Source organism: Camelina sativa, chromosome 7, assembly GCF_030686135.1.
Source record: "Camelina sativa cultivar CO46 ecotype springtype chromosome 7, ASM3068613v1".
NCBI classification, from domain to species: domain Eukaryota; kingdom Viridiplantae; phylum Streptophyta; class Magnoliopsida; order Brassicales; family Brassicaceae; genus Camelina; species Camelina sativa.
Window position 1 is genome coordinate 34054797 of NC_141886.1, and position 23005 is coordinate 34077801.

The 23005-nt window shown below is 35.7% G+C and overlaps 6 protein-coding genes, 2 long non-coding RNA genes and 1 other non-coding gene across 11 annotated transcripts; 5 read left to right on the forward strand and 4 right to left on the reverse strand.

Annotated features, from left to right (window-relative positions):
* Positions 1 to 279: 279 nt before the first annotated feature.
* Positions 280 to 3800, forward strand: LOC104703974 (serine/threonine-protein kinase BSK7). Of its 2 annotated transcripts, XR_754255.3 has the most exons (11): positions 302 to 941; positions 1042 to 1262; positions 1363 to 1498; positions 1575 to 1708; positions 1833 to 1938; positions 2034 to 2119; positions 2242 to 2430; positions 2569 to 2721; positions 2842 to 2955; positions 3077 to 3493; positions 3615 to 3800. XR_754255.3 is itself a non-coding variant. In XM_010420074.3 (10 exons), the coding sequence occupies exons 1-10, from the start codon at positions 854 to 856 to the stop codon at positions 3317 to 3319; spliced, it is 1470 nt and encodes a 489-aa protein (XP_010418376.1). In that variant the 5' UTR covers positions 280 to 853; the 3' UTR covers positions 3320 to 3800. The 2 variants fall into 2 exon arrangements, 1 of the variants encoding a protein (XP_010418376.1); XM_010420074.3 differs by having other exon boundaries at positions 280 to 941; positions 3077 to 3800.
* A 245-nt stretch (positions 3801 to 4045) lies between these two features.
* Positions 4046 to 4117, reverse strand: TRNAC-GCA (transfer RNA cysteine (anticodon GCA)). Its single transcript has one exon. It is a non-coding gene; the product is annotated as a tRNA-Cys (tRNA).
* Positions 4118 to 4437: 320 nt separating this feature from the next.
* LOC104703976 (uncharacterized) lies at positions 4438 to 6816 on the forward strand. The gene is made up of 3 exons (XM_010420076.2): positions 4438 to 4590; positions 4700 to 6131; positions 6221 to 6816. The coding sequence occupies exons 2-3, from the start codon at positions 4767 to 4769 to the stop codon at positions 6494 to 6496; spliced, it is 1641 nt and encodes a 546-aa protein (XP_010418378.1). The 5' UTR covers positions 4438 to 4590; positions 4700 to 4766; the 3' UTR covers positions 6497 to 6816.
* A 289-nt stretch (positions 6817 to 7105) lies between these two features.
* Positions 7106 to 8855, forward strand: LOC104703975 (uncharacterized). Its single transcript, XR_015562716.1, has 2 exons — positions 7106 to 7236; positions 7573 to 8855. It is a non-coding gene; the product is annotated as an uncharacterized LOC104703975 (long non-coding RNA).
* LOC109125698 (defensin-like protein 278) lies at positions 8789 to 9271 on the reverse strand. The gene is made up of 2 exons (XM_019228135.2): positions 9162 to 9271; positions 8789 to 9062 (listed from the first exon to the last, which is right to left on the reverse strand). Exons 1-2 carry the CDS (start codon positions 9214 to 9216, stop codon positions 8905 to 8907), a joined length of 213 nt encoding a protein of 70 aa, XP_019083680.1. The 5' UTR covers positions 9217 to 9271; the 3' UTR covers positions 8789 to 8904.
* An 830-nt stretch (positions 9272 to 10101) lies between these two features.
* On the forward strand, positions 10102 to 12963 carry LOC104703977 (uncharacterized). Its single transcript, XM_087460120.1, has 3 exons — positions 10102 to 10378; positions 10730 to 12183; positions 12279 to 12963. Exons 2-3 carry the CDS (start codon positions 10752 to 10754, stop codon positions 12809 to 12811), a joined length of 1965 nt encoding a protein of 654 aa, XP_087316246.1. The 5' UTR covers positions 10102 to 10378; positions 10730 to 10751; the 3' UTR covers positions 12812 to 12963.
* Positions 12964 to 13600: 637 nt separating this feature from the next.
* On the reverse strand, positions 13601 to 14040 carry LOC109125697 (defensin-like protein 278). Its single transcript, XM_019228134.2, has 2 exons — positions 13969 to 14040; positions 13601 to 13873 (listed from the first exon to the last, which is right to left on the reverse strand). Exons 1-2 carry the CDS (start codon positions 14021 to 14023, stop codon positions 13713 to 13715), a joined length of 216 nt encoding a protein of 71 aa, XP_019083679.2. The 5' UTR covers positions 14024 to 14040; the 3' UTR covers positions 13601 to 13712.
* Positions 14041 to 16317: 2277 nt separating this feature from the next.
* Positions 16318 to 17578, forward strand: LOC104705213 (cysteine-rich repeat secretory protein 8-like). The gene is made up of 2 exons (XM_087456339.1): positions 16318 to 17158; positions 17256 to 17578. Exons 1-2 carry the CDS (start codon positions 16339 to 16341, stop codon positions 17324 to 17326), a joined length of 891 nt encoding a protein of 296 aa, XP_087312465.1. The 5' UTR covers positions 16318 to 16338; the 3' UTR covers positions 17327 to 17578.
* A 401-nt stretch (positions 17579 to 17979) lies between these two features.
* Positions 17980 to 20185, reverse strand: LOC104703978 (uncharacterized). Of its 2 annotated transcripts, XR_015562873.1 has the most exons (10): positions 20106 to 20185; positions 19735 to 19757; positions 19591 to 19641; positions 19401 to 19509; positions 19191 to 19260; positions 19002 to 19048; positions 18841 to 18911; positions 18653 to 18754; positions 18439 to 18566; positions 17980 to 18354 (listed from the first exon to the last, which is right to left on the reverse strand). It is a non-coding gene; the product is annotated as an uncharacterized LOC104703978 (long non-coding RNA). The 2 variants fall into 2 exon arrangements; XR_015562872.1 differs by lacking the exons at positions 19591 to 19641; positions 19735 to 19757; positions 20106 to 20185 and having other exon boundaries at positions 19002 to 19105.
* Between the last annotated feature and the right edge of the window lie 2820 nt (positions 20186 to 23005).

Sequence of the window (23005 nt, forward strand, 5' to 3'; positions counted from 1 at the left end):
AAAAAAACATTATAAAAATTTTTTAAAGTGAATTTTTGTCGTTTTTGATACTCGTTTTATGATCCGTTATAACAAAAACGGTATAAGATTACCAATCACATACAATGTATAACAGAAAAATATATGGATCAAATTTTCTATACTATTTTGAAAAATGAAAACCAGATATTTGAAAAACACTCCTAATAAAATTAAATAATTGTTATTGATAATTCCAAATTGATGGGTTATTGTGTGATAGCAAATATGAGTTGTTTCTTAGATATCTCTTATTTTTTTGACCCACTGGTTGAGTTGACTTGGGTGAGAGAGAGAGGCCTGCTGCTTTGCTGTGTTTCTCTTTTATTTTTCTTTCTTCTGAAAACAAAAAAACTAAAGTTTTAATTATTATTATTATTATTTTAATTTTAACATTCTGGCAAAGTTCTCTCTGCTTTTGTCTCTCCAACAAAAGGATAGAAAAAAAAAAAAAAAAAAAAAGCAAAACACAAAAGAGAGAAAGTTGCAGAAAACAATCTCTCTGTTCTTTGAGCCTTTCCCTTTGAGCTCACCACACGAGCGGCTCTCGATTTTGTCATTTCACCTTTTTCTTCCTTTGAGTTTCTATTTTCACAGACCGTTTTCTCAGATTTTGACCCTTTAATTTGGTTTTGTTCTTCTTCCTCGTATAGTAGAAGAACATCACAAAAACTGGGCTTTTTTCTTTTTTTTTTGGAATTCTGAAGAGATTCTTCACGGATTTGATCTATTTAAACTTAGAAAAGTCTTGATTTTTATAAATCAGCTAAAAAAAGAAGACGCGGTTTAGGGTTTATGGTTTGACTAGGAAAAAACAAAAAAAAATCATACTGAAATGGGTTGTGAGGTTTCCAAGTTATGTGCATTTTGTTGTGTATCAGAACCTGAAGGATCTAATAATCATGGAGGAGTCACAGGGTTAGGTAAAGATCGAGTCTTTTTTGTTTTTTTTTTCTAGGGTTTGTTTGGTTTCTCTATGATTGATTTGTGTTAATGATAGTGGACTTTGTTATTGTTTCTTAGATGAGGATAGGAGAGGTGAAGGGAATGATTTGCCTCAGTTTCGTGAATTCTCAATTGAGACGTTAAGGAACGCTACATCAGGATTTGCTGCAGAGAATATAGTTTCAGAGCATGGTGAAAAAGCTCCAAATGTTGTGTATAAAGGGAAATTGGATAATCAAAGACGTATTGCTGTTAAAAGGTTTAATAGGAAAGCTTGGCCTGATTCTCGTCAGTTTCTGGTATTAAATAGCCTTTCTTCTTTAATTTCTTGCTTTATAAAGTCTTTTTACCTTTTTTTGCGTCAATCTGAATCTCTTCTTGGATGTTGTTTCTTTATAGGAGGAAGCTAGAGCTGTTGGTCAGTTAAGGAACTATAGAATGGCAAATCTTCTTGGATGTTGTTATGAAGGTGAGGAGAGACTTCTTGTTGCTGAGTTTATGCCCAATGAAACTTTGGCCAAGCATCTTTTCCATTGTAAGTTCCTGAACTTATATACTAACTATTTTTTAGCTATACGCTTCTGTATTTAACTATTCTTTTGGGTTTTTAGGGGAGTCACAACCGATGAAGTGGGCGATGCGACTAAGAGTAGCTTTACATATTGCTCAAGCTTTAGAATATTGTACTGGCAAAGGACGTGCGCTCTACCACGACTTGAATGCTTACAGAGTTCTCTTTGATGATGTAAGTTCAGCTTCACTTCTTACTTTTTTTCTGTGTTAATATGTGCATATATGAAAATAATCATGTTTTGTCTTTTGTGTTAATATGTGCATATATGAAAATAATCATGTTTTGTCTTTTGTAGGACTCAAATCCAAGACTTTCGTGCTTTGGTCTGATGAAAAATAGTAGAGACGGGAAGAGTTATAGTACCAATCTGGCGTTCACTCCTCCCGAGTATCTCAGAACAGGTATTTACTTGAAGTTTTGCATATCCAGTTTCCATTATTTGGATTTTGGATAGCTTTTTCTTTTGACATATTAGTTTGTGTGTTTGTTTCTACAGGTCGGGTTACACCAGAAAGTGTGATGTACAGTTATGGAACTCTGTTGCTTGATCTTCTTAGTGGAAAACACATTCCTCCAAGCCATGTAAGCTTATGATTAAGATACTAAATCAATTAATCTCCACCAAATCATTGTTGAGCATCGATCAAACTCCCTGGAGAAAAGTGCATCTTGACTAACATTTTACGTGTTCTGTGTATTATTAGGCGCTGGACCTCATAAGGGACAGGAACATTCAAATGTTGATCGATTCATGCTTAGAGGGTCAATTTTCAAGTGACGACGGGACTGAACTAATACGGTTAGCTTCTAGATGCTTGCAGTATGAGCCCCGAGAGCGTCCTAACCCGAAGTCTCTAGTTACTGCAATGATCCCACTACAGAGGGATCTTGAGGTGCTTTCCTGCTACCATTAACTTGTCTACTTTCCATCTATCCTTCGCAAGCTCTTCTTATCTTTTGATTACTTATCTTTTTTTGCTTTCGAGAAGATTATTTCCGACACTAATAAGAAACTGGTTTATTCATGTAAGACTCCTTCTCATGAACTGATGGGCATACCAAGCAGCGCCTCAACCACACCCCTTTCACCACTTGGAGAGGCGTGCCTAAGAACAGATCTAACTGCCATACATGAGATTCTTGAAAAGCTTAGCTATAAAGATGATGAGGGTGCAGCCACAGAGGTTTCTTTCTTAATTCTTAACCTTGTTATTAATTATACTCTCGTAATTGTCTCACTGTGTATTCCTTGTTGCAATCTGATCACCTTTTTTTGTTTGCTTGTTCCTCGGCAAAAATTTCAGCTTTCGTTCCAGATGTGGACCAATCAGATGCAAGACTCGCTGAACTACAAGAAAAAGGGTGATGTTGCTTTCCGACATAAAGACTTTGTAAATACCATTGACTGCTATACCCAGGTTAGATCATTTCTACTGCCATTGTTTTGTGTCTTTTCAGTTTAAGTTTCCAGATAAAAGGTAGTGTTGTAAATCTGTGCAACCTTATGACATAAACTGATGAAAAAATGTGTTTGGACAGTTCATTGAGGGCGGGACAATGGTTTCCCCAACTGTATATGCAAGAAGAAGTCTGTGTTACCTAATGAATGAGATGCCCCAAGAGGCGCTGAATGATGCAATGCAAGCCCAAGTGATATCTCCTGCTTGGCATATCGCATCCTATCTTCAATCTGTAGCTCTATCAGCTCTAGGACAAGAGAACGAAGCACATGCTGCTCTTAAAGACGGAACAATGCTCGAAAGCAAAAGAAACACACTATGATGATGATGGTAACGGGAAAACACAAAGAGGAAACTAAAAGTATCTCCTTACATTAACCGAAACGCCCCGTAGGCTTTTGCAGAAATAAGATCAAAATTCACCATCATCCTCTGAAGTAGAAGCTACAACTCAGTTCTCTTATCGTGTGCATCATCATCATCATCATCATCACTGGTCAGTTTCGGGTTTTCGTCTCATATCTCTTTCCTTTACTTCTTATTTTCTTTCAAATACTAGAAGCATTCATTTGGTTTACTACCTCGAATTGGACTCCTTTTCTGTTTTCGGTTACTAGCATGATGAACATTTCCCTGACATATAGAAGAAAAAGTTGCGTACTTTGACGGAAAAAAAACTGGAAATGGTGTGGTTGTGAATTTGCTTTGATGGGTTCTTCCATGATTTGTAATCTATGTTTTATAATATGTAATGTAAAGAAGAGAGCATTTTTGGGGTTTTTAATGATCTTTTGAGATTTACATATCTGGAATTGTTCTTGTTTCTTATTTGTCTTGGATTCCTTCTTCAGATCTCTCAATACTGTTTCATACTTACCCTCCCAAGGTCACAAACACAGGCATATATGTAACAATTAATTAGTCATAGGAATATAAATAGTTTTCTATAGTTAGTTGTATTTATTCTAACAAAATCAACAATGATCATATAATGTTGTACGACACCTGTTTAGCATTAAAAATAAAATATTAGCTTTAACAACAAAAAAGGGCCCAACCGGGTTCGAAACGGTGACCTCTCGATCTGCAGTCGAATGCTCTACCACTGAGCTATGGACCCTTAGACGTTTAGAAAATTGGGCTTCTATCTAAGCGCCTGTAAAGGCCCATTAACAAAGCAAAATACATGATTTTCTATGAGGAAACTATTAAATATAGGATAATTGAAAGAGAGAGCCTGTACGTACTTTTCCTATTTTAATGCAACGGTCATCAATTAGTTATGATGCATATGATTAAAGGTCTTTCCTTTAAACCACCCTTGAGGATCACTACTCTGAAACCCATCAATTGGTATTTGATTGTTACTTTTTGCACACCCTTTCTATGATTGGCTTAGAATGCAAGTGAAATATAGCTTTTATTGTGTAACTTTTGTCTGTTGCTTTCATTACATTCACAACTACTTGATTCCTATGTTCCTTGTGGTGGGGCTCTAGATCTGTAAGAGCGTAAAGATTTTGCAATTTTCGAAACGGTTCATAATCAGTGACAGTTTCCTCAAGAAGTTGCAGTCAGATTTTGCTGTGATTGGTAAGTGGTCCTTTCTACATTCTCATTTGCATTCTCTTGTTTGTTTGGTTTAGCTTCTTTGGTATTACAGTACTGATACATGTTCTTGCCTTGAACAAATCTTCTGCAGAAAAGTTTGGTCATTTTTTCTAATGGTAATAGAGATTAGTTAAATTAGACAAAAAGCAGCAAAAGAGATGGCACAGAGTTCTGAAAATGTTCTTCCTACTCTACGAGATTTCTTCGATTCCAAAAAGCCAGGGGAAGAGGATGAGTTTATGTTTTATCGAGTGCTTAACACCTCGTGCAAGAAACCTCCAAAACCGGGAAACAAGGCAAAGGAGGGACATGGTTTCTTCAATCAGGGCTCCAAGGAGAGAAGCAGAAGGAACATGTCAGATGCTGAAAAGTTTTCAGTGGAGCAATATTCTTCTGGTGGTTTTTTCGGGGTACGGTTGAACACCAATGGGAGACAACAGCAACAACAACAACGATCAGCTAAGCCTTTAGGCTCAGAGAGAAACATGGAACCAAGATTGCAAAAGTCATTCTCTGCTAGAATACAATTGCCCTTTATGTCTTCTTCAAAGGGAAGCAATCAGTATTCTTCTACTAACAGTTCAAGCTCAACAAGCTGGTTTAGCCGTATCAAAAAACTGTCCAATCCGTTTTCAAATCGAAATCCTCTGATACCTAAATCAGGTGAAATGGTCTCAAGAAACAAATCCTTGATGAGAAAGTCTTCACCTGTTCATCTACATGCTTATCTCAGTATCGAATATGAACTTGGGATGCCTGTTTTCACCTTTTCTCTGGACCGCCCTGATGATGTATATATGGCCAGTGCAAGAATGGATGATAATGACTCCCGGTTTGTCTATTCGTTTCGCTATCTCGGTGGTAGAAGCAATAAGAATTTTGGGGAACAGCGGTTGAATGTTTCAGGTAAACAATCTTCACTAATAGGACAGATGCAAGTTTCAACTCAGATCTGCTTAGAGTCGGAACCATATGAAGAAGATCTTGTGGAATCAACTGTGTCAGAATTCGTTCTTTTCGACATTGCACGTGCAAGAAGAAGTGGCTTCCAGCATGAAAACATGTCAAGACAGAACAGTTTCAGACGAGGAGGATTAGACCTGAGTCAATCGATATTCTCAGAGACAGAGAACTCTGCATCTGATCTAAGACAAGAAAAGCTGCCGAGGCAGAATAGTTTCAGCCGAGGATTGATGCGTAGTCTATCAAAACATTCAGAGACCTCTGCATCTGATCCTTGGACAGCCTCAGAGTTACATCCAGGCCTAGAGATTGCAGCAATTGTTATTCAAGACTCTTCTTCAGACAGCAAACTCTCGAGTCATCGTGAGATGAAAGTCATAGTTCCAACAGGAAACCACGGTTTACCTGATACCGAAAACTCATGTCCTACACCGATACTGCAGAGATGGAGATCAGGTGGAGGCTGTGACTGTAGCGGATGGGACATGGGATGTCATCTTTTTGTCCTAGAATCTCCAGAACTCACCAACAATCATCAGGGTTTGGAACTTTTCATAGAGGTAAGAATTTGTTCTTGTGGTACTAAAGTGTAATGTATCAACTTGTCTCTTTCTTGATCTTGACATATAAAAACAAAACTGTGTTTCAGGGTGAGAAGGAGACCACACCAGCAATGACAATGGCATTCATCAGAGAAGGACAATATGAAGTTAACTTCCACGCAAAGCTCTCAGCATTACAAGCATTCTCTGTCTGTGTAGCCGAGCTGCACAGAAGTGAAGTCTCAAGAGGAGAAAGAAGCAACTCTTTGTCTAGATGCAGTTCACTCAGGGAGCTTATCGACATGGAAACTCCGGTGAATACAAGAGATGTCCCTTCTTCTTTCATGCCTAATGTCACCTTCTCTCCGATTTCAAGAGTTTAAGACACATCACATAGTAATCTCTAGCTTCCTCTTATAGTCTTATGTGCATATATATATATATATAGTCATTATACATACCATACAAATAATTAAGTATCATCAAGAATCTACCGGAAAATGTTTGTTCTTCTTTCTTCCTCATTACTCAAAGAAGTCAGTTCTTTCAAAACGTTTATATCATTGACAAGTATGTCATAGTTGTGGATTGGACCTTTTTTCATGTTTCTTGCTGCTTAAAAGGACAAAGACTTGTAAAATTTTGTTGGTGATATACCAAATTTAGGGAGTTGATTTGATTAAAAGGAAATTAATTCACCTAAGTATTTTGATATTTGAGTAAGCCGATTTAATGTGATTAAACTATATTGTATATTTCATTCCAAAATCATTTCTCTGTTTAAACTTTAAAGTTAAACAATCTAATTTTTCAAAACATGGCCAAGTTAAAGAGACAAAATAATATATACAAATCAATAAAATTCTAAAATTTTGCAAATAAAAATTTTGTTTTGTAGATTATAACTTCAAGAAGTTAAAAAAAATAAGAACAGAAAAAAAGGGTTTGCCAAAAAAAAAAAAAAAACAACAATCTTGGGAGGCAAAGTCAAAGACAAATCGTTTCCTTAATAATGGAACCACAAAAGTTCTCTGATATTGAAACCGCACCATTGTTGTTTCTCTGATCCGTAAGCTTCTCATTTAATCTCTCCGTCGTTGATCTGCTTCCTACTTGTTCAAAGGTTCGGTCTTTCATTAAACTCTTGACAATTTTGAGTGATTTCGATTCTTGCAACAATTGTCGTACTGATCTTGTTTTGTCTTCGTTTTGCTTGATTTGGGTTCGGTCATATTCTCTCTTTGCAATTAGGGTTCTTTAAGTTGCTTTTTTTGCACGCTTTCACATACCAATTTAGTTCTCTGTTTTCGAAATTTAGAACTATCGATTCAATGATACAAGAAGAGAGATCAATCGATTATTAAAGGATCTGGATTTAGGGCTTATGTTCCGTAGCTTTGCAATTCGATTTCATTTCTGATCCTTACCAAATTTTTGTTTCTTTTTTTTTGTTTAACAGTTTGAAAGATCAAAAGAAGCATGAGTATTGAGTTTTCTGAGTCAGAATGCAGAAACTTTTACCATTGTCGCACTTCAGGCATAATCAATATTCAAGAATCCGAACTGAGCAATGTGACTGGCTCATCAGTCAATTCAATGCCGGTTAGTCCCCGACCAGTTCAAGCTCTTGGATATGATTCTGCTGTTAATGTTTCAACCTCAACAACATCATCTCCAGTTCACATTTCTTCACCATTCGGATTTGCTCCTGATGTTAGTTCTGCTCCAACGCAAGCTCCTGGTCCAACCACTTCCGGTTTCTGTGCATCTTCTGCTCTCACACCACCTAAATTCGGGTCAGTGCAAGCTCCTGTCCAAGCTACTTTTGGTTCTGGTGCGCCTAGCACTTCAACATCCTTAAGCTTCCTCCCATTGGTTATGTCCCAGCACCTCCACGTTCTTCACCGTTTGAGCCAGCGCAAGATATGCCTTGGGGTATTAATTCATTTTCTACAGGATGCGGTATTGAATGGGTCAGATCTGATGTTGGTGTCTGGCCAGCATCTTCTTCCTCTACTACTACTACAGTAGTTTTTGGTACAACACCAGTTACTTCTGTTTGTGCTTCAAGCACCTCAGCACCTACAAAGTGTGAAGGTTTTTTAGCTAGATGTGGTTTGGATTACTCGCCAGCATCTTCCTCTACTAACCTTTTCGGACCAAATCCATCGACTACTGCATCACTTTTTTGTACATCTGCGGCAAGTGTTTCGTCACCTTTTCAGCCAGTGCAACATTCACTAGGGAGTGGTGTTCCCAAACTTACTTGTGTGTGTGTTTCAAGCACCATAAAGAATCCATGTAAAGAATCTTACTGCTACATTGGTGGTAGAAGCAGTAAGGACCTCGGTGAACAGCGGTTGAATGTTTCAGGTAAAGAACCTTCACTAATACGACAGATGCAAGTTTCAACTCAAATCTGCTTAGAGTCAGAACCATATGAAGAAGATCTTGTGGAATCAACTGTGCAAGAAGAAGTGGCCTTAAGCATGAAAATCTGTCAAGAAAAAATGGTTTTAGACGAGGTTTGGGAACAATGCATCTGATCTACTACAAGAAAAGCTGCCAAGGCAGAACAGTTTCCACTGTCATATTTTAGTACAGCTGAGTTTTAGTAATACGGTTTAGTGTCTAGCGATTTCTGCGTCTTCTGAATATGCAATTACGAAATTAAGTAGACGAACAAGGAAGCATAATTTTATTATTTGGTGGAATTAATCCAATGCAAAATATATTGAATCAGAAGCATAAGCATTTTCTTCTAGAGACAATGTGTGGAGGAGGGTGTTATCTAGCAACAATTAGGATTTCCTTCTACGCATTGACAACTATGATTTTGGCAGTTGTGGAATGGACCTCTGCAAGACTTAGCACAGTCTTCATTGGTATTGCATGGTATAGTCAATATATTGTTTGTGCTCTCTTGCATCCTCGCGCTCATCACCTCACCTATATATACATATACACACCAAACTCATTATTCACTCATTATTTTCACAACATTTATAAATAATATTTTTTTTTTCTTTTTAATAAGAGATTACTAACAAGAGGTAAGGAGAAGAACAAAGAAGAAGATGGTGAACGTGAAGGAGCTCTTCATGTTTCTTGCTGCTCAAAGTCTAAACGGCCGAGTGTTTGGAAAAGATACAAAGACTTGTACGAATATTGTGTGTTGTTGATCTCATATCTCAACGTTCATTTATATACAAAGTTCTAGGGAGAGAGTTTCATATTTAAAAGGAAATCAACCTCTGGTCAAAAAAAAAAAAAAGAAAAAAAAGTTAATCAACCTTAACTATTTTGATATTTGACTGAACAACATACAGTATATGTGTGCTTCAAAAGTCAAAATTTCTATCTAAGCATATTAACTTTTCAAAACTTGACCAAGGAGAAGAACAAAGAACAAAAATTATACTCTAAAAAGCAATATTTTAGAGTTGTCAGAGTTTGATGTTGTTTCATCCTAATTCTTCTCTAGTGGATTGTATTGTTTTGGGCTATGAGCTATGTTTTTGGACGATAACGAACGTATCACACACCTAGTCTATTCGTTGAGAGTTATGCGTTATTATTGATTTTATTGAACCTTTTTGCATGTTTGATTCATTATATATGATCAGCTAGCTGATTCATTTTAGTGTGCATGGAAACTGTTGCATTATTATTATGTATCCGTTTAGTGCTTTTTGTTATATGGAAGTATTGGTTGAATTTTGTGATGAAATTACAGTATTTTTATATGTAAAAATTTGGCTACTAAGTTGGTTCTGGTGTGGTCCAATATTGATAAAATAAATAATTATTTTGATTTTGATATATAAAAGAAAAACAATATGTTTCATTCAGAATTTAAATTTTATGTATAATAAGCACATTTTATATTTTCTTATGTAAAGTAAATTTTCCTATTTGTAAAATTATAATTATCTGTTTTAATAAGTAAAAATATATATATATATTGACTCTTAGTTTGACTTGAAATGTATATATATTTTTAAATTGATGGAGATTTCATGAAATTAATAGTGCAGCGTTAAAACAACGCCGCAAGAACAAAGAAAGGAAAAAGAAAAAAAGAAAAGCAATCTTACGAGGAAGCGTTAGAGCGACGCAGGCAAAGTGAGGAGATCGTTTCCTATAAATTGAAACCACAAAGTGCTCTTTTTTTTTCTTCTTCTTCACACAAACCCTAACCTTGATTTCTGAATCTCCTTCAATCTCTCTTGGACCGTTGCTCCGCTTCCTAACTTTGTTCAAAGGTTCGATTTTGATTACCGATCGCTGTTTCCTTAATCTTATCTGTCTTGATTTGGGTTTAGATCTATTCGTAACTAGGGTTCTTGACTTACTTCTTTTGCACGCTTTTTCACATACGGTATCCTCATCGATTCGCTACCGTCTCTCCTTGAATTCTCTGTTTTCGTTTAGAACTATCGATTCAATGATAATGCTCTGTTCTGAATTTAAAAATCGCTGCTTTCTCATCTAATCCCTTAGATTTGAGTGCATATTAAAGGATCTGGATTTTAGGGTTTCGATTCAATTTATGTGAGTGTTATCCTCTGATATTAGATTAACGTGTTTCGTTTGTTGTCTTCTTTGTTAAGCAGTTTGAAAGATCGAGATAGAAAGATGAGAATTGATTTTTCTGAGCCAGAGTGCAGAAACTGTTACCATTGCCGCACTTCAGGCTGGCTCAATAATAGCCAAGAATCTCAACCGCGCAGTGTGATTGGCTCATCCGTCACTTCAATTCCCGTTAGTCCCGGACCAGTTCAAGAAGCTCCTCCTGCACATCATTCTGTTACTGTTGGTTCCACCTCAACATCATTCAGCTTTGGATCTGCTCCTGCTGCTACTTCAACATCAACGTCATTACCATTCAGCTTCGGACCAGTGCAATCTGTCCCCGCAACTCAGTCTGCCGCAACTATCGCTAATGCATTCGGGTCTCCCTCACAAAGACCAGCCTTTCAAGCTCCTGTATTAGCTACTAGTTCTGGTCCTGGTGCATCTGAAACTTTCACATCCTCAACTTCATCTTCAGATAACAGCTCTTCACCATTCAGACTCGGATCCGCTCCTGCTGCCACCACATCTGTTAGTTCCGGACCAACGCAATCTATATTTAAAGCTCCTGTCCAAGTTAATACTGGTTCTGGTGCATCTGCCACTTCCACATCTTCAACTTCATCTCCACCTCAAAGTTCTTCTTTATTCGGATCCGCACCTGCTTTTACATCGGTTAGTTCTGCTCCCACACCAACTTTATTAGGGCCAATTCAAGATCCCGTCCAAGCTGGTGCATCTAGCAGTTCCACAAGGTTTGGCAACCCTGCTTTCGCAAGACCTGATATTGGTATCCCGCCAGTAACTTCCTCCTCAACCACTAGACCAGTTTTTGGTGCTTCACCTTTTGGGCAAACGCAACTTTTTGGTGCATCTAGCACTTCCGCATTCTCCCGATTTGGTTGTTTCGCAGCATCTCCGGCGAGTGGCTCTTCAGCTTTTACTTCTGTTTTTGGATACACGCCACCAGCACCCTCCTTTTCAAACCGTTTCGGACAAAACCACCGATCTATTTTTGATACACATACAGAGGGTCTTCATTCACAGTTTGGCTCCAACTCTGGAGCGAACACTTCTTTTCCCGGATTTGGTGTTGGTTACTTGCCTGGGACTTCCTCCAACCTATTAAGCCCAAATCCACCAAATTTGGCTGGTCGTTCAGTAGGTGGAGTAGGTCCTCAACCTTTTGGTTTCAATGGAGCTACTACTGCGTCGCCGAGCTCGCCGTTTTCATCACCTTCTATATTCAGCAGCAATCGCAATATTGGATCCCAGCCGTTTTTTGCATCTCATGGATGGAGTAACCACACTGAACAAGGTAGTAGAATTCCTGGTTATGCGCCTACAACTCCAGATGATGGACAAAACAAACCTGCTTGGGTTCTCTCCACTGAAAAAGGCGAAGGCACATATATTTCCATATCTGCTTCCAAGCCTTATCAACATAAAAGCCATGAAGAACTAAGGTGGGATGATTACAAGCGAGGAGACAAAGGTAATTTAACTAACTAACTCATCCAGTTTAATCTTTTATTAACATTTTTCTCTTTTCAATCTCTCTGTAATTTTGACTTAAATCTCATGTTATAGGTGGGTTGTTTCCTGGTGCTCATACCTCTCCCATAGGCTCAAGGCCAAACTTTAATTTTACAACCCCAACTGGTTTCTTCCCTGGTATGACCCGGTATCAGAGCTCTATTTCACCACCATCCACAACAGTTCCTCCGATTAACTCGAGTGTTCAGAGACCCCATGAAACCGCTACTATTCCTCCTCCAGCACACGGATGCACTGCATGTGGAGCAACCAGTAGCTCCTCTGCTTCTGGTAATTTCACATTTAATGGTGCCACAACTCCTCCCTCAGCTGCAACAACTCCTCCCGGGATGTTCTTTCCTACCACTGGTTTTGGTCCTATGATGTTTGGTACACCTCTTGCTGTTCAAGGCACAACTCCTCCATCAGCTGCAACAACTCCTCCCGGGATGTTCTTTCCTACCACTGGTTTTGGTCCTATGATGTTTGGTACACCTCTTGCTGTTCAAGGCACAACTCCAGCACTTCAAGCCTATCCTGTTCAAGGTTACCTTTTTCTCCCGTTCGCCGCCATGAATCTGCAGTAATTTCTTTACTCTCTGAATCAAACCTCTTTCTTCCAAGTTGTAGGACTAAGTCTCTGTTTCGATTAATTATTAAAAAAACAAAAAAAAAACAGTTGTTAACTTCATGACTTTGTGTCTTAGTAAAGAAAGATATTGCTATCGTGGATGAAAAACAATAATAGTTTTACATATTTTTCCTCTGAATTGGTATAATACCAATCATTATTTGTACATAATTTTGAATAAATCAACAACAAAAAAAAGCCATCTTCCTTGTACTTTAAATTCCTATCTCCTCTGTTTTGTCAAACAACATAGAACTGTAATTGCACTCACTACTCCTCTGTTTTGCAAGAACTGTAATTGCACTCACTACTCCTCTATTTTACTTCTTTTCTTCTCTTTGTTATCTCACCAAACCATGTCTCACAACCTGAACACATGTTTACTTTTTGCAATCCTACCAACAACTTCACACTAACCACTTCATACGAATCAAACGCTTACTGAAAAAGAAGGAAACATTTGAGTATGAAATGGCAAACATGATACAGCTAGTATGTATGGTGTCTTACGGCATATGACGACATTATATGCATTGATTCACCATAAGATACCATACCCGATATGTTTCATGTTTGTTCTTCTTTCTTCCTCATGACTCGAAGAAGTAATTTCTTTCATAATTTTATATATCTTTCATATTAAATAATACAGCTGAGTTATATAGTTCTATGGTTTAAAGTCTAGCGATTTTGCGTCTTGTGAAATTCAATGTGAATATGCAATTACGAAATTAAGTAGACGAACAAGGAAACACAATTTCATTTCATTCTTTTTGGTGGAATCCAATTAATGCAAAAGATACTGGATCAGAAACATAAGAATTTTAGAGACTATGTGTGGAGGAGGGTACTTTTATCTAGCAACAATTAGGATTTCCTGGTACGCATTGACAAGTATGAAATATGCAGTTGTGGATTGGACCTTTGCAATATTTAGCACAGTCTTCATTGGTATTGCATGTTATAGGCTTCAATATCTCGTTTGTGCTCTCTTGCATCCTTGCGCTCATCACCACACCTATATGTACATATACACACCAAACTCATTATTCACTCATTATTTTCACAACATTTATAAATAAGATTTTTTTTTTATAATAAGAGATTACTAACCAGAGGTAAGGAGAAGAACAAAGAAGAAGATGGTGAACGTGAATGAGCTTTTCATGTTTCTTGCTGCAAAGTCTAGACAGCCGAGTGTGTGTTATTATTCCATTGATCTCAAGTCTCAACGTTCATTTATATCCAAATTTCTAGGGAGAGAGTTTAAGGATTAAAAGTCAACCTTAGCTATTTTGATATTTGACCAAGGAATTTGACTGAACAAATATTACTATATGTATCAACACCAATAAATCTTTCTATTAAGCATGGAATTAATAGGGACATATATTTTGTATAAACACCTAATTAATTTATCAGTTTTATAAACACCTAAATTTATCCAACAAAATATATCAAAATAATCTAATACTGGGAGTCACAAGGAATTAAGAGAGCCAAAATTACACAGCAAAACGTACGACGTAAGTCAGTCCCATCAAATAAATTATTAGGCAGTTAAAAAAAAACACTGTGATTGTTGTAACGGGTATCTGTAACGGTAACTTTTTAATTTCTGTTCTTTATATTTGTTTGAGCAATTTTTTTTTTGGATCTCTCTTCTTCTTTGAAAACCCCTAATTTTTCGAAAGCAAAACAAACCACCAGCTTGTTCTTTTTCTTTTTCTTTGTAGTCTCTGTTCTGCTTATGTTCATAAACTAATCATGATTGGTACTTCATATTTGTGTTCCTATGATATGTGTTAGTATCTAAAAATTAAGATAATCCGTACGTTGGTTCTTGATAGAAGTCAACGTACTAGTATGATATATCCACGTCGTTTTCGTGGAACTCGAGGCAATTGCTTGGATGATCTTCATAAAAACAAATCATGTTGACTTTTATTTTAAGAAGTACAAATATATATTTGTCAAAACATATATATTTGTTAATGTCAAAAATATATATACATATTTTTCTAAACTTTTTTTGAAATTATAGAGTTCAGGAGAAACATCAGTGATTACATGGTTAAGAGCACCAAAAATAAACAAAAAAAAAAAATTAAATAAGTTTTACATATAAATATCATGACCAAAATTTTGTTTTGACTAGGATAGAAATCTAGAAAAGGAGAACTAAATCATGAACTACATATAAATATCATGACCAAAACTTTGTTTTAATTAAATGTCTTTAGCTGTTAATTAGGTCTTAAACAAAATTTTAACTCAAAAGTTCAAAACTAAAGTCTAAATACAAAACAAACAAAATTTACCTCTAAAAGATATCAACTAAATGCGAACTACCACGCAAAAATGAGTCTGTTTCCACATGGACACCACATACATGAACAGAAAGAACACATGAGATAATAGCTAACATTATTTATTTAAATTTAGCCAATAACAGACCGTAGATAATAAAATTTCAGGGAGAAAGTATACAAACCAGTGTGATCTACTGCTTCTTTCATTGAGAGCTGTAGCACCTACGGTTCTATTCATTAATCCCCTATTCATCAGCTCAAGCACATCTTCAGTTGATCTCACACAATGCATGGTTGCATCAGGGACTGCGAGCCCATTTGGTAAAGCGGTATTCCAAAACCCTAACGTAATTTGGGAAAATGAGGTTCAATATGTTTGGGTAATGATGAATCAGTAAACTTTCCTGATGACGTTTTTTTTTGTTTCTTTCTGTTTTATCGCTTGAGAGAATGTTTGATGGTTTTTTAGCTAAATGAACTTTTATATGTGCTGTCGATGCTTATTTGGATGCTAGAGCTTCATGTATTGATTTGTGATCTCTAACTAGGAGACCAATTATTATATATATCTAGATCTTCAACGGATGCAATGCAAATATCTCTACTCCATATATTAACAGAAAAAATACCTCTAAATATAATAGATTTAAGTTGAATTCTCAACTAAATGAATTTTTAAGTAATTTATTTTAATTTTTATAATATGATTATTGTCATACTTTTTTGTAAATACCACAGCAATTCCAAATGAAGAGTTTGTGCTGTTTGTGAACAGGCAGGACTTTGACTCTTGGAATTTTCTTTTTTTTATGCATCAAATATTAATTTGTCTTCTAAAATTGAATAGAACAATTCCATGTTTTGTTTCATACGCTAACGAAGCTTAATATTGTGATAACTTTATGATTTTTTCATAATCCCAACTTTCAAGAACAAGTAATAAAAGATGATGTTTGTTGTTCAGATATTTGAATTGAACTCTTATTGATGAAATCATCTGACTGTTCATCTGAAACAATAAAAATAGATATATATGATCTCCCTCTGAATTGGTATAGCTAGGACATTACATATTTGAATGAAATTAAAAATAAAAGAAGATTTTTCCCTATATAAATGGCTAGGTTCTGCTCCGTTTTGTCCTACCTTCACAAACAAGAAAGAACCAAAAATGGCAATTTTCATCAGATACACTGCTCCTTTGTTTTGCTTCTTCTTCTTATTTTCTCTCTTTTCTCACCAAACCATGTCTCAGCCTCAACACATGCACACTTTCTGTGACGACAAATTATCCGACAACTTCACACAAACCAGCTCATACAAATCAAACCGTGAAACCCTACTTTCTTCTCTCCGTGACCGTTCCTCCCTTGGAACTTATTCTAATGCCACAATCGGTCTTAGCCCCGACACAGTCCATGGCATGTTCCTCTGCCGTGGAGACCTCACCAAAACATCTTGTTCGGACTGTGTCAAGACGGCAACCCTAGAAATCACTAAAAATAACTGCACTTATAAAAAAACTGCTATAATATACTACGAGGAGTGTATGGTTCGATACTCCAACGTTTCCTTCTTCAACCTCGTAGAAGACGGGCCTTACGTCGTTAAATACTCTGTCTCTTCTTTTCCTACTTCTATTTTTAATTCGTTCCAAAAAACTTTATCCAATAAGGTAGAGCAACTAATTATCCTCACATCATCAAAGTCTTCTTTGTCTTCTTCTACGCCTTATTACGTGAAGGATAAATCACGCGTGAATGACTTTGAGGGCTCGTATACGTTAGACACAATGGTTCAGTGTAGTCCTGATCTTGATCCAGCAAATTGCAGCGCCTGCTTGAGACTTGCAGCCCAAAGTGTCTCAGGCTGTTGTACCAATGCTCGTTGGGCTCACTTCTATCTTCCTAAATGTTTTTTGAAGTATGATACAACCGGTTTGCCAAGTTCTCAGTCACCAAGCGGCGCATCGTCTATTAACGTTATGAAAGGTTTATATCATTCATAATCAAATCTAACTATGAGGAAGATAACAGAATGAGGAACTAAAACGTTTATGTATTGTTTTGGCTTTTCTTTGTATTGCAGGAAACGAAATTTTTAGGAGGATTTTCATTACAGCCATGACAACTTCGGTGTTAGCACTTGTGGCTCTATGACTATGAGCCAATCCAATGATTATAAATATTCGTATTTAATGTGTGTGACGTGTGATATGTTATTTATATATATTCTTCTCTAATAGACTAATAGGAAAGAAATATTTGGGAGATTGCTTTAAAAATAGCAGTTTAGGTGTTTGCACTTGTGTGATCATATGTGATGACTAAAGGATTATAAATTATGATTTGTGTAATACATAAAAAAAAAAAAAAAAAAAAAAAAAACAGTTTAAGCATTGTGATGCGTTACTCCTTCTGTTTCACTACGAGTTCTAAACAAGATTTGTAAAACTTTTATCTTTTGCCTTTGGCTTCATCACACTACAAACCTGCAACGATATTCAACGTTTATTTTTTTATACAAGAACATGGAGTTCAACTAAAATAATACTCGTTATATAAAGATTCAACCTCTGAATTGGTCTAACCACGTTATATGTGGACAATCACGGATTTGAATGAATTTAAATTTTTTATATATAAACCTATATGTCCTCTGTTTTGTTCTTTTCATAGAGTCATAACAAAAGAAAAATGACAAGAATCATTAAACAATTTGTTGTCGCTCTGTTTTGCTTCTTCTGATTGTCTCTCGGAGCCATGTCCCAACCTTCTCAAAATCTCACCGATTGTAACAAAGAACCCGACGCTTATCAATCAATTCACTTCCACTGTTTTAACTTTATATCATAATTCATACAAAAGCCATTACAAACGAGCAAGTTAGTGGAGTAGCCACTTGATTCAAAAGCGGAAACAAAAGAAGCTAATTATAACCAAAAGAAGCTGATCTTGAGAAGCTTCGTCTTTAACTGATCTTCCGTAAGGCTTGGTGGGCAAGGAGCCAATATAATAATTTATTGTCGTCATTTATCTCTTGATCTGGAATAAATAATGATGTAACGAGGATTGCTCTCCTTGTCTTCACTGCGGTTTTGTTGTTGACCTCTGCGTCCTTGGGACTGTCATGAGACAGGCTTTTAATTGTGCTTGCTTCAGTAGGAGTAGCTTGTTCTTTATTGAGGCTTGCGTAGTGAAGAAAGAGTCGTTAGCTAAATGGGTTCCAACGGCTATTTATTCTGCAATAATCAGAATGATTAAAAGTTTACCTTAAACAGTAGTGTGATGGATGAACCAGTCTGGATGACTGAAGATACGCCATGAAAATAACGTACTCCTCCTCACTTGCAAAGACACCAAAACAATACTACCACCATATCTTAACTCATCAACGATGCTGAGAGTAGAAGAGAAGAGACGGTGATTGAATATTACAAAAAAAAAAAAAAAGAGAATATTAAGACGGGGCTGAATTAAACTCACAACTTATGGATGGGGAGATTTGAAGTGGACAAGGAGGAAGACTCACAACCTGTCTCGAGTGGCCTCGGCAAAGCACACATCACCAGCTCTCCGCATATGATCCTGCGAAAAAATGGATTTCATCTCAGAAAGACAAAAACAAGACAAAGAAATCAGACCTTCAAATTTTGCCATGAAGCACACATTACCAGCTTCCTATAGAATCTCAAACCCGGGGACATCACAATTTGGGGTGCCATCCTTTCCATATCCGTAGGCCCTAAAAAGCAGAAAGTTGTTAGACCACGACATGAAAGCTTATACACTAGAAGAAGAAGATAAAAAAACACTGTTGCTAGGAAGAACTCACTTGTAGCACATTGGTCTAGGGCAGTTCTCATTCTTAAAACGGAAAGTCTGCACAAGAGAATGAAATCACACAAATGATGTATGATGAGTCCAATGGATGAGCCTCTGGTGACAAAAATATAGCATAGGTTTTAATACTCGTGCTCATTGAACTGTGCAAAAGGGGAAAGCATAATCGTCATTATTTTACCTGCACGCCAGAGCAAACAAAGCATACTTCCTGTCATCATAATTGGTGTAGTCGACGACACCATGGGTTCCTGATCATATAATTTATAGAAGTCATATGAGAAAAAGAACACTGCTCAAAGCTAAAATAGGAAGATATTGGTAAGAAAGTATGCATGAGAAAGTTTAAATTAACGTACCATCACAGTCTAGAGTGACCTCAGCAAAGCACACATCACCGGCTTCCTATAGAATCTCTTCATTCTTCAAACCATCTCCGATCTGCACATATATAGGAATTGGAAGAACCATTGTTAATTTTCAGCTCTCCGCATATGACCCTGAAATGGATTTCATATGAAAAACAAGACAAGGGAGCAGAAACCAAAATGTTGGAGCAAAACATTACTTGTCAATCAGACCTTGAAATCTTGCCATGAAGCAGATGATGGGAGTCCGTCCACATATAATAACTGCAAAAAAAAAATTTGCTTGCAAGCTTCATTACTGTAGATTTAGATTGCTGGAGATGCATCAGAAGTCATCACATTCAGTAGCCAAATCACCTGACATGTTTCGACTACAGAATCTGCATTGAATACATTTCAAGATCAATCAATCAAGATGGTCCCCAAAATCAGAGCCATGATTGAGAGGCAAAATTGGCATTGAAACAGATAAAAAGGTAAGATCTTTACAAAAAAAAAAAAAAAAAAACAATCTTTGATCTGATAGATTATGAACAGAAAGCTAAAACGAACAAGGCGGGTTCTGTTTATATGTGCTAAAAGCACAATAAGACTAAACAATTGACAGAAACATAAGACTAATGTCGCAAAACAGTTTCGATTAGAGACAGAGGAAACTGCAAACAGATCAATTCGTTGTAGATTCTCGAGAAAATCCAAGAGTGAAAGAAAGAAACGAAAGATTGTACCTTTTTAGCTAAATATCTTCCTCTTTGGGGACAGTGATTTTGGGCAATTCTCTTCTCTCGATAGGCAGTTTTAGGGTTTCGTAAACAGTGATGAACACTCGAGCGGGAACATATATGTACAATAAGGTTTTCTATTGTTAATTAACCGGCGTAATTGAAAAAAAATGGTTTAACTTAAACCGTTCAAATTTTAATAATTTAACAAAATATTGAAGATACCAGAGTGACCATGATGTTTTAACAAGAGATTAATAATATTCTTCTTAAACCTCTCTCATTTGTAGATTTATTAGCATTTTAATATATATATATTTTTAAAAACTTTTAAATCCATTTAAAACAAAAACAAAAAAACTTTCTTTTTTACATAATAAAAATTTGAATGCTAAATGAACTTAACAATGCGAAAACAGATTGAACTTATGGAATCTCTAACGATCAATGACTAGGTCAAATGACGGGATCCAAAATCTAGTTAGTTCTCACATCATTTTGTTGATTTAGCATTCTAATATATTTTGTAAATTTTTAAAAACCACTGAAATCTATGAAAATAATTTATTTACAAATCATAATAGGAACTTGAATGCTAAATTAACATTACAATGTGAAAACAAATTGGACTTATGAAATCTCTAATGATCAATGACTAGGTCGAATGACAGGATCCAAAATCCGGTTAGTTTCACATCGTATTGCAAATTTTAATTCAAATTTCTATTATGATTTGTAAATAAATTTTTCCATGTATTTTAATGGTGAGTTATAATAATTATAATAATAATAATAATAAATAAATAAAATCTGGGAAAAGAATATTAGAGACAAATATTAAATTAAGATGGGATAGAAATTGAGTGCCCTATTTCATGGGGTTGCAAGGAGAGAAGTAGTGGATTTGGGAACCCGAGATTTGAGGAAGGAGATTGTTGTAATTGTAAGCTATGGAAGAGTACCCTATGTCATGTCATGAGGACGGCCTCTTGGTGCAGTTATTAGAGTAGACTAGGAAGATTTCGAATTCTTGATTCCACCGTAAAATAAGGAACTAGGTTAGCTAGTTGTGCTTTTGACTGTACAGTTTACACCAAAGCAGCTTTTGAATCCTTCACCACCATCATCATCGTCTCATTCATTCACGTTTTTTTCTGTAAAAGAAAAACCTGAGATTAAATCAATCATAAAACACATAATATTTAGTACTAATTACTAAGATCTACACATGTTTCCAACAAATTAAATTATCAGGGAGAAGTTTAATGTTATTAGTAAAAAAAAACTCACCGTACGTAGCAAGAACAGGGGAGGCTTAAGGATCCGGTAAAAATAAGGAGAAGGTTCGTCATTGAACTGGAGACACGACGTGAAGCAGGCTGAGATGATGGCCCCAAACGTACTTGTGGAAACCCTAAGCCTGTTTGCAGTCGCAGAATCCATTACTTAAAACGAATCGTTCTGCAAATATAAGAAACAAGAATATATAGCATTGTTACGAATTGGAAGAAGTAGGCATATGTAAGAGAGGATTGATTCTATGCGGCCGACGAAAGAATATGGAAGAGAGGATCAGAGATTAGAAAGAAGATGGTACCGTGTTTGTAGTCTGCTGTAGAGATGAAAAAACAGAGAGAATACGAACGACGATGGTAGAGTATAAAGAGGAAACAAGTCCCGAACTCGTTGATATAAATTACTCAACGCACATCTCTCTTGCTTAGAAAAAGGTAATATCTTTTGTTACCGTTGTGATCAGTTTTCTTTTATTTATTTATTTACTTATATATGTAATAAAAGTAGTATTGTTTTGCATAATATTAATAAGGGGCACAGTAATATCATTGTTACCGTTACTAATAACAAATTAAAAAATAAAGAAAACAAGTGAACCCAAAAAATTACGCAACGCAACTCTCTTACTTTTTAAAAAAAAAAGGTAATTGTTTTGTTACCGATGTAGTTTAAAAAAAATGGAAAACTTAACAGTTACTTTTGGAATTAAATGGAAATTCACTAATTAAAGCTACTTGAGAAAATATTACATAATTAATGTTAATAAATATTTATTATCAAACTACAAGCGAAAGTAGAACCGAAAAATATAATACTAAATTGTTTATTAAACTTTCGTTTTTACGTTCGAAAAAGGAGTCAACGAGAGGAAGTAATGTTTGTGTGGGTTCTCTCATTGGGCCATTAACTTAATTAGGCCCAAACTGAAAGTGATTTTGATCATTAACTTACTCTGGTTAAAATTTCCTTTCTTTTCAATATTATATTTTATTGTTGTTATATAATTACTTTTTTTATGATTTGAATTATAGTTGAAAGAAATATAATATTTAAACGTTATTAAAAGCAAAGTAAAATCTTATACATTAAAATCATTTTAATATTTTGGAAAATTAACACTCATATTCATTCTCATAATATTTCTTTACTAATACTATGTCATATCTAATTAGTGAATCACTTTGGTTTATATATTTTTCTTTACTACAAATAATATATTTTTGATTTTTCAATTTTAACTTTTAAAATATATTATACATGATATCGTATACGATATTAAAATATGTTCTCTAACTATAATTGATTTTTGTTTAGAAATAAAAATGATAAAAAACAAATCTAATAAAGATATCTGTGTGATGCGTTACTCCTTCTATTTCGCCAAGAGCTCTAGACAAGATTTTGTAAAACTTAACAAACCTGCAACGATATATTCAACGTTTCTTTTTTATACAAAACATGGAGTTCAACTAAAATAATACTAATTATATAAAGATTCAACCTCTGAATTGGTCTAAGCACGTTATATGTGGACATCTCGGATTTGAATGAATTTAAAATAATAAGGTATATTGAATCTGTTCCTTTGGTCGCCGCAGGTACCTGCGGCT

Excerpts from the sequence above, each read along its gene's own strand:
- LOC104703974 (XM_010420074.3), top strand. The coding sequence starts at position 854 with ATGGGTTGTGAGGTTTCCAAGTTATGTGCATTTTGTTGTGTATCAGAA. Across the intron at positions 2,722-2,841 it reads ATGAGGGTGCAGCCACAGAG|CTTTCGTTCCAGATGTGGAC; the intron begins GTTTCTTTCTTA and ends CAAAAATTTCAG. Across the intron at positions 2,956-3,076 it reads CCATTGACTGCTATACCCAG|TTCATTGAGGGCGGGACAAT; the intron begins GTTAGATCATTT and ends GTGTTTGGACAG.
- LOC104703976 (XM_010420076.2), top strand. The coding sequence starts at position 4,767 with ATGGCACAGAGTTCTGAAAATGTTCTTCCTACTCTACGAGATTTCTTC. Across the intron at positions 6,132-6,220 it reads GTTTGGAACTTTTCATAGAG|GGTGAGAAGGAGACCACACC; the intron begins GTAAGAATTTGT and ends ACTGTGTTTCAG.
- LOC109125698 (XM_019228135.2), bottom strand. The coding sequence starts at position 9,216 with ATGAAGAGCTCCTTCACGTTCACCATCTTCTTCTTTGTTCTTCTCCTT. Across the intron at positions 9,063-9,161 it reads TGTTCTTCTCCTTACCTCTT|GTGAGGTGATGAGCGCGAGG; the intron begins GTTAGTAATCTC and ends ATGTATATATAG.
- LOC104703977 (XM_087460120.1), top strand. The coding sequence starts at position 10,752 with ATGAGAATTGATTTTTCTGAGCCAGAGTGCAGAAACTGTTACCATTGC. Across the intron at positions 12,184-12,278 it reads TTACAAGCGAGGAGACAAAG|GTGGGTTGTTTCCTGGTGCT; the intron begins GTAATTTAACTA and ends CTCATGTTATAG.
- LOC109125697 (XM_019228134.2), bottom strand. The coding sequence starts at position 14,023 with ATGAAAAGCTCATTCACGTTCACCATCTTCTTCTTTGTTCTTCTCCTT. Across the intron at positions 13,874-13,968 it reads TGTTCTTCTCCTTACCTCTG|GTGTGGTGATGAGCGCAAGG; the intron begins GTTAGTAATCTC and ends ATGTACATATAG.
- LOC104705213 (XM_087456339.1), top strand. The coding sequence starts at position 16,339 with ATGGCAATTTTCATCAGATACACTGCTCCTTTGTTTTGCTTCTTCTTC. Across the intron at positions 17,159-17,255 it reads GTCTATTAACGTTATGAAAG|GAAACGAAATTTTTAGGAGG; the intron begins GTTTATATCATT and ends TTTGTATTGCAG.